The sequence below is a fragment of the Eptesicus fuscus genome, chromosome 15 (assembly GCF_027574615.1).
Source record: "Eptesicus fuscus isolate TK198812 chromosome 15, DD_ASM_mEF_20220401, whole genome shotgun sequence".
Classification (NCBI taxonomy): domain Eukaryota; kingdom Metazoa; phylum Chordata; class Mammalia; order Chiroptera; family Vespertilionidae; genus Eptesicus; species Eptesicus fuscus.
In genome coordinates this window covers 6,293,464-6,305,735 of record NC_072487.1, presented here as the reverse complement: position 1 = coordinate 6,305,735, position 12,272 = coordinate 6,293,464, and the positions used below count along the sequence as shown (strand labels likewise).

Below are 12,272 nucleotides of genomic sequence, written 5' to 3'. Positions count from 1 at the left end.
CTAGGAATTGAACCGTGACCTCCTGGTTCATAGGTGGATGCTCAACCCCTGAGCCATGCCGGCCAGGCTTATCTCTTTTTCTTGCCTAATTGCTTTGGCTGGGGCTTCCAATACTATTTTGAATAGAAGTGGTGAGAGTGGGCATCCTTGTCTTGTTCCTGATCTTATAGGAAAAGTTTTCAGCTTTTCACCATTGAGTATGGTATTGTCCTATATGGCTTTTATTATGTTGAGGAAATATGAGTGTTTTAAACGGGAGGACAGGCCCTGTATTTATTCATCCTTAACCCCCCTCCACCTGGCACAGTATTCCACATGTGGTTGGTGTTCATCTGATAGTTGATAAATGTGGAATTTAGGATTAACCTTTGGGATTAACCTTTGTGAGTTCTAAGGACTGCCCCCTGCTACTCAGTGCCCCACACACTTTTGAGAACTGACAATGTTTTCCAAAGCAATTGCATCAGCGCATTCCTATCAGCATTGTATAACCTTCTGATTTCTCCACATCCTTGCCAATCTTTGTTACTGTCTAACTTTTTCTTCTACCCGTGACTGGTGGGTATGAAGTAGTATCTTATTGTGGTTTTGGTTTCCGTGTCTCTGATGATTAACAATGTCTAGCATATTTTCATGTGGTTATTGCCGATTTGTATGTCTTTCTTAGAAAAATGTCTATTCATATCCTCTGTACATTTTAAATTAGGTTTCTTGTCTTTTTATTATTAAGCTGTTCTTTATTTATTTTTGATACAAGTCCTTTATCAGACATTATGATTCACAAACATTTTCTCCTACTCTCTAGGTTGTGTTTTCACTTTTAAAAAATATATATACTTTTTATTGATTTGAGAGAGGAAGGGAGAGGGAGAGATAGAAACATCAATGATGAGAAAGAATCATTGATTGGCTGCCTCCTACACGCCTCCTACTGGGGATCGAGCCTGAAACCCCTGGCATGTGCCCTGCCTGGGAATCAAACTGTGACCTCCTAGTTGATGCTCAAACACTGAGCCACACCGAATGGGCCAAAATAGATTTTATTGATAATACTAGTAGATGATTCACATATTGAACACTGGATTCATAAATGTAATCATTCACAGAAGTCAAGGCACTGATCAAAAGACAGGTGATAATGTACACATTTTTCAAACTGTGTCTGAGAAAATAGAACAAAAATGTTACAGTAGCGCCCAATCATGGTTCCAGCTACCTGCAGTCAACCACAGTCCAAAAAGACTAAATGGAAAGTTACAAAAATAAACAATTCATAAGGTTTTAAATTACATGCCATTCTGAGTAGCATGATGAAATCTTCCCTTTGTCCACCATATTCACCCCACTTCATCTCATCACGTAGGCATTGTATCATCTCTCATCATCACAAGAAGGGTGAGTACAGCACAACAAGATATTGTGAGAGAAAGACCACACATTAATTTAGTACAGTATATTGTTATAATTGTTCTATTTTATTAATTGTTGCTGTTATTCTCCTACTGTGCCTAACTTGTAAGTTAAACTTTATCATTGGTATGCACATGTAGGGGGGAAACACAGTATGTGTAGGGTTCGGTACTATCTGCAGTTTCAGCACCCACTATGGGTCTTGGAACATACTCCCCATAGATAAGGGAGGACTACTTACTATACGTATTGTCAACCGATGACCATTGGCACCAATTCAGTGCCAACAGGAACCCCCAATTTGGGGGTGATGTGAAGAAGGAAACTTTATTCAGTGCAAAAGAGCTCTATTGTGATACAGCCGAGCTGTGAGGCAGCCCCATGGCCAGGCCCCTGTCAGGCTAGACAGTTTTGCTCTGCTCTCTGCAAGTTTGTGTTGTGCTGTGCTGGCCGGTCTGCTCCACTCTGCTTCAACCTGTGCCAGTCTGCTCTGGCCTACGCCGGTCTGGTCCTCTCTGCTCCATCCAGACATTTTCCATGTTTCAGCTCAGCTGGGGAAACACAATTCTCTGTTTTCAGTGGAAAGGGGACGCACACTCTCAGAGCCAGAGGGGACCTCTGGACAGAAGTCTCTGTCTCTGGTCCTTGATTGGTCCTCATGCAAATAAGACCTCCAAATCCTTGCACTTTGATTGGTCCAAAAGGCACTGTCCAGTTGGTCAGAATAGAGCCACCTAGGTTGGTCGGAGCTCCGATTGGATGGGGAAAGCCTCAGTCCTATTGGTTGAAATAGGACTCCAGGTCCGCCTTACAAGGGCTGGCCCAGGTGGCAAAAACAGTGCCCAGGGGCAGTTCAGTGCCGGCCTCTCCGGGAAGTGGCTTGTGTGAGAGGCCCCTGTGGAAAATGGCTGCTAGGCTCTGGTTTTTTGTTGTTTGTTTTCGTTTTTATTTGAGCCCAGTTAGCAACCAGGAGCCCTTCTTAGTGTCTTCTTTCTCAGGGTTCACATTACTTGCTGACTTGAGTATAGAACCTTTGCAACTTTTATTTAAATCTGTAACTAAGCAGTACCTTTTAATTCAGATAGTTGATGGATCTACCATTTTACACTAGTTTCATTTTTACACTTATTCATATTCATCTACTGTTCATTCTCAACAGCTCGTACCTTTGTGCTGCTGGGCATGGCTCAGCCACTGTAATCTAAAGGTGAAAATCACACGTCATGCAGATGGCTGCTCAGAGGGTTGTGCTGCCTCTGAAGAGCTCTCGCTGACGTGAGAAGTTTGTCTAATGGTGCACATATTTATTTCTGTGGATCCTGAAAATGATACGGTGTAATGACAGCAGTTCCAACGCCGTCCCTGCTATTTGGGAAGGTAGGAGCTGCTGAAGAGCCAAGTTCTCCCCTTTCACCTCGGAGCTCTCTGCCTCCTGGGGGGTCTCTGGCTCTGTGACGGGGCTCCAGAACCCTCCCCAGGCCAGGCCCCTCCTCTGAGCACCCTCCACTCCCCTGCCTGCAGAGTGGGGAGATGTGTCACTGGAGGCTGCAGACCAGCTATAGTATCAGACCTCCTGATTCAAATCAGAGCTGTCAGTCCTGGTCCCTCTCTGACCTCAGTTGCCTTTGTCTATAAATTAAGGATAATAATTGTCCCTGTTTTATCCCTGTGGGGTCGTTATGGGGGTTAAAATACAGATAAAATGCTTACCATCATCCCAGGCAAGCTCTTAATAAGTGGTAGCAATGGCTTCTTCAGCCTCCCCACGCGCTCCTCTGCCTCTGGCCCTTCAGCCGTCAGCGCGCTGTCCTGAAACACCGCTTCGAGGAGCACACGAGGCCACCCCCGTGTGGCCTTCTGGTGGCGCTCCCTGCACAGCCATCCTTCTGACTGCAGTTCTGCTGCATTCCACTCCCTCTCCTCATCCACTCCGCCTTCAGCCTCCATCACTCAGCAAAACAGTGTTCTTGGGGAGGCCAGGGAGGGCCTGCGCAGAGCCCTGCTGTTCCCCTCCGCACGGCCTCTCAGCGGTGCTGGGCACAGGCGGCCTGCCGCCGTTCCTCTGTGATGCTGCTCTCTGCTTGCTGTCTCTTCCTGCTGTCTGCAACTCCTCTTCCTCCTGTGCCCGTTGGCGATGCTCAGGGCACAGGCCCGGCCCCTGCTCCGCACTCAGACCGCTCTCCCGCAGAGTTCTCTTTCATTCTCTCGCCATTCTATACTCCTGGCAGCTCCCTGATGTTCAATAGCCCAGACCTCTCCCCAGAGCTTCTGACTTGGATATTCGAGGACCTATTTCATACCTCAGTTGGAGTATGCCTCAGAGGTGCTAAATTCACACATCCTTCCCAAATCTCATTACCGTCCCTTCTTTCCACGTGACTGAACGGCATGCCCATCCATCTCCTTACTCAGGAAACCTGGGATCGCCGTGGTTCCTCCCTCACCTGTTCTACTCTCATCAAACTCACTGCCAGTTTCTCTTGGTATAAAGTGCATTGCAGGTACTCTCCACTCTCTCCCACTGCCACGGGTCCCAGCCCCACCAGCTCCTGCCGTCCTGCACCCACTCTGGCCTGCACCGGTGATCTGGAATGTCACCGCATCCTGGCACTTTGTGTAAATCCTGGGGCCAGAATAATCACAGAATAAGGCCCGAAAATCTAACCTCGGCCTGTGGGACTGCACAGCTGTGTCACAAGTCACCTCACCTCTGCCCTCAGGGGGCTTCTGTCTTTCTCTGACCTCGCTCCTCCTTGTCTCCATGCCACCGTGGCTGCTGTTCCCCTGCTAGACAGCTCTTCCCGCTGCTCTTCACCTCGCTTAGCCCTGACCACCTGTCCTTACCGGAGCCTGCCCTTCCCTTCGCTGCCTCACACGCACAGTACAGTGTGGCGTGTGTGAGTATGCATGCCTCCCATGCGGCCCAGAACTGCTGAGGCTACACGTTAGGTCTCTTTTGTTTTCACTGTTTGGCCTGCGCCTGGCACCTTGAATTCTATACCGGAAGTGCTGAGTCATCTTTGACTGAATGACCTCCAGCTCCTGCCACAAAGTACAACAGGGTGGGAGGTGGCAGGAGAATGGCAGGCGAAGCACTGGCGCCACAACAGAGGGCATCCATACTATGGCCCCAGATATGCCAGGTGGTGCAGGGTTGGGGCATGGTGGCAACTCTTCTTTGCCCGGTGTGGGGAGGTGGGAGAAAGGGCTCCTGCCAGACTTCCTGGAAGAGTTGACGCTCAGCATGAGAATGTGAAATCAGCAGAGTCGGACGAGGGCCATCCCTCCAGGCCTCCCTTTCTCCCGCCTCTGTCTGCCCCTGTGACAGACCCTACAGAACTTCAGCTTCTAGTCTTGCCCCAGAGTTAATCCAGGTCAAGGTCTACAGAGTTATCTGAAGAAAAGGAGAAACTACTAGAAATTGCTACCCTGTGTTTCCTGTCTTTCCTTTCCTGCCCTCTACCCACTCCCTGGCTCCACGCCAGCTCCTGCAAAGAAATGGCCCGGAAGTGTTGGTGAAGGGAAGACATCAAAGGAGTTGTTGGGCAGTGGGGAGCCTTTGTGCCCCAGCATTTGTGTTGCTTATTAAAAACAGTGGACATCTTTGGCAGAACATGGAGAACACTGTGCTGTCTGTGATGCCACTGGTGAAAGGCAAGAGACTTCAGAAAAGCAGGCTGGAAGACAGATCAGGCCTGCCAGGCCCGAATAGGCCAGTGGCTCAGCGTTAGACACATGTCCCCTCACGCTCTTCCCAGAATGGGGAGTAGGACCCCTCACACACACAGGAGGAGCCTCCAAAAACATTCCCGATAGAAACTGAAAGGTCAGACAGGCCAAAAACCAGGACCACGGGCTTCAGTAGAGGAGAAGACCTGCCGGGCTGTCTCGCAGGGGAGAGCAGCAGCACGTGCAGAGGGGAGCCCGCTTGTGAGGGGAGGAACGGGAAGGAACGGGGCTTAGGGCACTCGGCACGCGCTGATGGGTGGCTTAATGTATGGTCCATATAGGAACAAGGGCTTAGGGTATTTAGCAGGTGCTGATTGGTGGTTCAATGTATAGTTCATTTAAGGTGCCTGGTTAGGTACTCTGGTATGTCCAGGCCGCAGGTGCAGGTTACGTCACACTCCGCCCACCAGTTGGGGGAAGGGAGGATCTATCCGAAACTGCGCTGCACAAATGGTTGCCGTCTATAGAGCATTGCTATGGATCAGCTATGGATTAAAACAGGTCATAACCACCGTCTGTGAAATTGTTATTAAAGAAAAATACTTTTAAACTTTTAAGCAACAGATTTGCAGATACAGTTACTGAATATTTACTAGGTATCAAGCACTGTGTGAATCACTGTACATGTGTTGTTATTACATTTGATCCTTCTGACAACACTATGAGGGAGATAGGCCCATTTTATAGATGAGTAAACTGAGGTTTAGAGGGTAAGTCACTTTCCCAAAGTCATACTGTTAGTAGGTGGTAGCCCTGAGAGTCAGACCCACTTTCAGGCATAACTATTTTTAAATTAGAGACTGCATGTACCTAGACCTTAAGGCCTCTACCCACCTCATTTTTTCACTCTCTGTCTTCCGTCACTATACATTTGTTTATCCTTTTTGAAAGCTTTTTTTTTTCCCTTTGAGCATTTCCCTAGTTTCTTAAATTGAAGCAGAAGCACATTCACATTATTTTGTAAATACATACTTGGTCAATATTCATTGATACTATAAATATTAACTGCTACTATGACCATGAGGAAAGGACTCACAGATTGGACTCATTTTTGCATTTTGAACTCTCTTAATTTCCTTTTTTCTGTAGCCCGTTTTTATTTAAAATTTTCTTTCCTCCTGAAAGGAAGAAGATTTCTCTCCCCAAGTCAGCAGTCATCTGCCTGTGGCTCCGACACCTTCCCAGCCTTGAAAAAGCAACGCTGCATCTTTTTGAAGAGCTAATCTTCAGTGAGAGAAATTCTCTGAGAAGGACCGAATGCTTCATGAAAGAGTCATTGCTGGTACGTGCCTGACTTTGATGAGGAGAAAAATCCTTAAAGAAGATGCTGAGTATCATTTATTATTTCATTTAGTCAGAGCAAGGGGGAACATACAGGGTATCCCCCAAAAATGTACACACCTTGACTATTGATTCCAGTGGATTAAATCTGAAAAGAAAGAAACATCAGTTGAGCTATCAAAAAATGTGTGTGCGTACATTGTTTATATACCCTACATAAACAAAAGAGCAATTGATACCTTTTGAAATAATGATATATTTACAGTTTATTTTTAAAATACCTAACATAGGAATCTCTTCTGCGTATTTAGAGCATATTTAAAAAATATGGAGAGATTCAGGTTTTATTGGATTGTTGTACCTTACATGGCATATTCATAAGACCTGACATGTGGACAACAACTTTTTAAATACAGTATTTCTTATTTCCACATGAAAAATAAGTTTTAAAAATAAAGATTTTAAGAACCAGGGGAGGAATCAATTAACAATGAAAAACTTTCAAAAATAAACATTAAGCTCTTCACTAGAGGAAAAATAAAATACTCAAGAGACATAAAACAGAACTCCAGGAAAATGGTTTAAACAATGAAAACAACTAAGAATTTTGTAAGTTTTCTTTTGGCATGAGCCTGCCAGGCTTGAAATCTGGCTCTGTACAGTGGCCGCCTTGTTCTCAGGCCTCAGGCCTGGGCGGTGAGGCTGGGGCGGCTTCAGGCGGTCCTCAGAACCTGGCCCCTGGCAGGCAGCTCTGGAAGAAAGGCTCTGCACCCTGAAGAAATAGTCCAGAAACTACGAGGAGGTGCCGGGCTCGCAGGGACCCCAGTGGCTCTAACATGCTTCCTCACTAGCTTTGGTAGCGGGGGAGATAGCGCGCAGAGATCGCCTCCTTTTGTGCAGGTGGGGAACATGAGTTCACATCTTAGGTTGGTGGCCAGGAAACTGGGCAGAGAGTGTTCATCCTTCCAGGAAGCTGGGACTCGGGAGGCGAGAAGCCCTGTGCCAGGCACCGTCTGAGGTTAGCTAAGTTCATGCAATGCCCATCTCTCAGGCACTTTCTCTTTGTTAAAACATTTTGAACATCCTGTTTTCTTTCTTTCTTTGTCTTTCAAATTGGAGGCTGCATAAGGGAATCATAATTGAATCAGCTGCCTTCTTCCTGTATCTGATTGCTCCTTTTAGGTCCCAGTCCTTCCCGCCAGTGGGTGGGTGTGATTGCCCATGTCCATGCTCAGCTTTGTCCAATGTCCTTGGCTCTCTGCCTTCACCTCTCAGGTGGCTGTGGACAGTGTTACAGTCATCAGTAGCCGTGCTGCTTTTATCCATAAGTTAGGTGGCCCCCATTGAGTCCAACTGATTTGGAAACTTATATTGATTGATGGGGGCGGGGGGGTGGGCGTGGGGAGGGAGAAGGAAGGAAGATAGGTATAAAGACTGAGAGAGCCCTGGCTGGTGTAGCTCGTCTGGTTGGGCCTCGTCCTGTGCACCAGGAGGTTGCCAGTTCAGTTCCTGGTCAAGAGCACATGCTCAGTCCCTGGTAAAGGGTATGCAGGAGGCAGCCATTCATTCTCATTGATATTTCTGTCTTTCTTCCTCTCTCTCTTTTTTAAAAATATATTTTTATTGATTTCAGAGAAGAAAGAAGAGGGAGAGAGAGATAGAAACATGGATGAGAGAGAATCATTGATTGGCTGCCTCTTTCACGCTCCCTACTGGGGGTCAAGCCCACAACTCAGCATGTGCCCTTGACTGGAGTCGAACCCAGGACCTTTCAGTCTGCAGGCCATTGCTCTGTCCACTGAGCCACACCAGCTAGGGCTCCTCCTCTCTCTTGAAAAAATCAGTAAACTATTCTTTATAAAAATGTTTAAAAAGAAAAAGAAAACAAGCTCTTTGACTTAAAAAAATAAAGTCTGAGATAGCGCAAACAGAGGTATTGTTTTTTTAAGGGATTTCACCATTCAAAAGAGTTGCATGTTAAGGTGAGAAATAAGAATGTGCCTTATATAAAAATAATTACAATAAAATTCAAAATAAACAAAGGCTTTAAGAAGCCCCCAGCATCCCATTCCAAGCACTACCTTTATTATCCGGGAAATCTCTGTATTTCTAACTTAAATGAACATTCTGTAATTTAATTTTCTCTGGTCCTTTTTCAGTGGCCATTTCCTTGCTTTCAAGTTCTTTATTAAATTTGCTTGTCTTCTCTCTGTAGAAAAATTCCAGTTCCAATGAATTTTCTGATTTGGTTTGAATCTGTACCTTTCGTTGGTCCTTGTGATTCTCTGAACCGGCTCCATGCTTCTCTCACCTGTGGCCATCAGGCCTGAGCAGCACTTCCGCACGCACAGACTCTGCTGCGAGTGAGGGAGAGGGAAAGCAGGCACTCCCACTCCACACTGCATAGTGTAACCTTCCGTCTCCAGTTTGTAGCTTAAAATAATCTTCCCCACTGCAGCAGCCGGGAAGTCAGTTGATGTACAGAAGCATTTATCGGATGATGTGTAGAGATTCAGAGCTCCCATTATGGTTAAAGGGAAATTCCAGAGGGTGTTATTTGGCTTAATTTATTGTGGCATTGGCAGGATGTGACCTCTCTGTGCCTTGTGGGTCAAGGAGGCAATTGCAGTACAGAGCTGATTGGCGGGGGCTCTCTCCTCAGCCATCCTGGCCTGCAATGCCAGAAAACCAAGCAGGCTGGAATAAGCCTGTGACGTGACAGTGATTCGGAGGGTGGTAACCTGAAGAACTTGCTTCCTAATTGCATCATCGGATCATTTATCGCCGCGCCGCGCAGCATCTTGGTGCGGTGACAGGCCGCGCAGCAGTATCGGAGCCGGGAAGGCTCAGGTAGCGCAGGCTGCTGTGCTTCCCTCCGGAAGAAACGTGATGCCTATTACATTAGAGTTGGGCTCTGAGGGTAATTAGAGTGTGATGGTCCACGTAACGCACGTTTTATACGGAGCATTGTTAATGAGGTTCCTCTCTTGGGACTATCCAGAGTTAGCCCTGGAATTCTATAGCTGCCAAATGTTGGGGGGAAAAAAGTGCGGTGCAGCTTGTACAAAGTGAAATGATCTCCCCAAGTGTTCTTTGGCCTTTAAGGGACTCGGAGACCTTGATATTTTCCATTAAGACTGTGAATAATAAGGCACTAATTGAATATCACCTGAATTCTAAATGCATATTTATACGCATATATGACTTCTAAAATAAAATAAAAATTACTTTTGAGACTCACTGTTAGGCTTCCGTTGGCTGGACTGCCCCCAAGTACATGTCCACCTGTCACAATTTGTGGCTCCTAAGTACATCACGGTGTTAAACTTAGTTTGTCATTTTCTGTGCAGACTGACACTTTTTAAAAGCAGATGGTCTTTCCTATCTGAAATCAATCAAAGTATGTATTTTTTAAAGTCCTCTGATCTCAAAACATATATATTTTAAAAGAATAAGAAATAAAATCAAATGGTCTTGTGTTTCCCGTGACAGAACAGGCACTGGAAGACCATAAAGCATAGCTTCAGACCTGACCTTAAAGACTGATTTCACCAAACGCAGTGAAAGTCACTGGATAATTACGCAGCCTTCTTGACGTCTGGTTTCCAAAAAGGCTATTGTTTATTCCCCACATTTGAATGGGAAGTGCTGGCTGAGTAGCAGGTGGCACTGTGCTTAGCTGCCCTGCTGCACGCCAAGGCCGAGAGGTACCCTGGTTTCCATGCCCTCCCGGCCGCTCCTCGCTGGCAGGCCTCACACACCACCTGCCTCAGCTGGTGAGCGGAGCAGCCCCTCACCTCCCCAGGACAGACTCGCCCACCAGAGTGCAGGGTCTGAGGAGAGTAGAGAGGGGAAAAGGAGGCAGGGGTGGTTTTTGTTTTTGTTTATTCAGATTTTAAATTAAATAATACTCCTCACAAAAAAATAGTCCTCATATTCTATCCTACCTGAAAGTCTTCACAACTCAATTAAAATTAGTTCTTTGTCCCAAGTATGTCTCGATTAAACTGGGGTAGGGGTGCGGGTGGGGGTGGGATTCGTTCTTCATCTAATAAGAGCTTAAGAAATAAAAAGAACATGACGCCTTGATGTGAGGTAGGATACCTTCTTGTCTTCATTCTCCAGAGAGCCACTTCAGAAAGAAAAAGAACTCCCTTTACACAAAATTCCAAACACAATTCCCCTTTAATAAAAGATCATGTTGAATTTAGCTCCACATCCTGGGGTATGTCAGTTGTCTGTGCTTGAGTAATTGTTACGAATGCTCTAGGGTTTTCTTTTCATGCTTTTTCATTAGCAGTCTTTTAAACATTTCTTTTCTTCTTTAATGTGATGCATGTAATTTAAGAAATGCTGAAGTAGATAATTTAGCAGTGGTCAAATAGGGAAGGGCGGTGGCGGCCTATGCTTGTGTCTGCTTCTCCCACAGTAGTTGCACTTCCCAGTGTCCACCTCAGGGGGGCACCAGATCCCCCAGCATTGTTTCTGTGAAGAAAAAGGCCCAGATTGCAAATTCTGTTTTCACTGTTGGGGATGGAGGACTTTTCAACCAGAGATGAAGGGAGAGAGAAAAATTGAAAAATAAATAATAAAAACAGGGCAGAGGTCGACCTGGGAGGTCATTGCCACTAAGAGGCCGAGCTGAGAAGCAGCAGGGGGCTGTGGAGCTGTCTGCCCCCTCAGGCTATACTAGCTAACTGGGCAGAGGCCACTGGGCCAGGCCAGAAGAGGAACTTCAGACTTGAGGGGTTTTGTTGAGCATCCTGAACGCATGCCTGTGTCTGAATGCTCTGAGAGAACACGGGTAAATTTAAAACACAAAAGTACATTTGGTACTTGTTAACTTTTTGGGGTTTTTCTTTAAGCCTAGAAATGACAGATTTATCACTAATTAAACAATAATTGTATTACGGAGTACTGAAAAAAGTTGCTTGTAGTATAAACAACATCTGGTAAAGATTACAAAGAACGAATATTTTTCCATCTCAACTTTATTGAAAGAAACTTGAATCTTTTCAAACAAAATAGATCCTAAAATGTAAAAGGGATATTTATAGTCTTCTGTTTAGTACAGTCAAACCTCGTTTCTCGAACTTCTCCCATCTGGAACAGTTCAGTTCTCAACCAAGTTGTTCATAGAAAAAATGTCTCCATTGTCGAACCAAACTTTGGTTTTCGAACTGACAGCCCTTTCAAGCTGATACCTCAGCATCTCTCAGACAACAAATAAAGGACAGAATGCTTTTGTTGCTGGAGGAATCCATGGTTAGCACAATTTTAAAACATAGAGAGGCCGGCAAGAGTGCTAGTGTTGCTGAGGGTGCCACAGTGATCACAGGCCATTGAAGAGCTGGAAACTGTTGTTGATTTGGATAAAGGAAAACAGTCAGCTAATGACAGCACTTCGGAGGCAGCGGTAAGTGAACAGCAAAGATGCTGCATACTGACCCGAAAGACACCCCTGGCCCGAGTGCTGGGGGGGTTCGTTTAAGGCCAGTAGGGGCGGTTCGATACATTTAACAAAAGAAGTGTTTATTTATAGATCAAACAGTACATTAGACATGTACTGAGTATAAGAACGGTTAAAAACAAGGAATCATTCGGGAGTCTGGAACCGATTAATTCAATTCACATTATTTCTAATGGGAAAAAATGATTCCGTTTTCGAACAAATTGGTTCTCAAACAGCCTTTCCCAGAACAAATTAAGTTCCAGAACCCAGGTTCCCTGTATTTTGAAAGTAGAAAAGAAGAAAATGGCATAATAAAAAAATACATATTTATAAAGATCATATTTTACATGATAGAAGTGAAGGTTTTCTTTAAGTAGATTTTTTAAACCAAATTATTTTG

The 12,272-nt window shown here is 45.5% G+C and overlaps 1 protein-coding gene across 4 annotated transcripts in view; it reads left to right on the top strand.

The window, feature by feature from the left end:
* FANCC (FA complementation group C) overlaps positions 1-12,272 on the top strand; it is a 175,844-nt gene that overhangs the window by 137,949 nt on the left and 25,623 nt on the right. For all 4 annotated transcript variants that reach the window (XM_054727385.1, XM_054727386.1, XM_054727384.1 and 1 more), the window contains exon 8: positions 6,265-6,421. In XM_054727385.1, the coding sequence (XP_054583360.1) occupies positions 6,265-6,421 (157 nt within the window). The remainder of the gene's footprint in view (positions 1-6,264; positions 6,422-12,272) is intronic.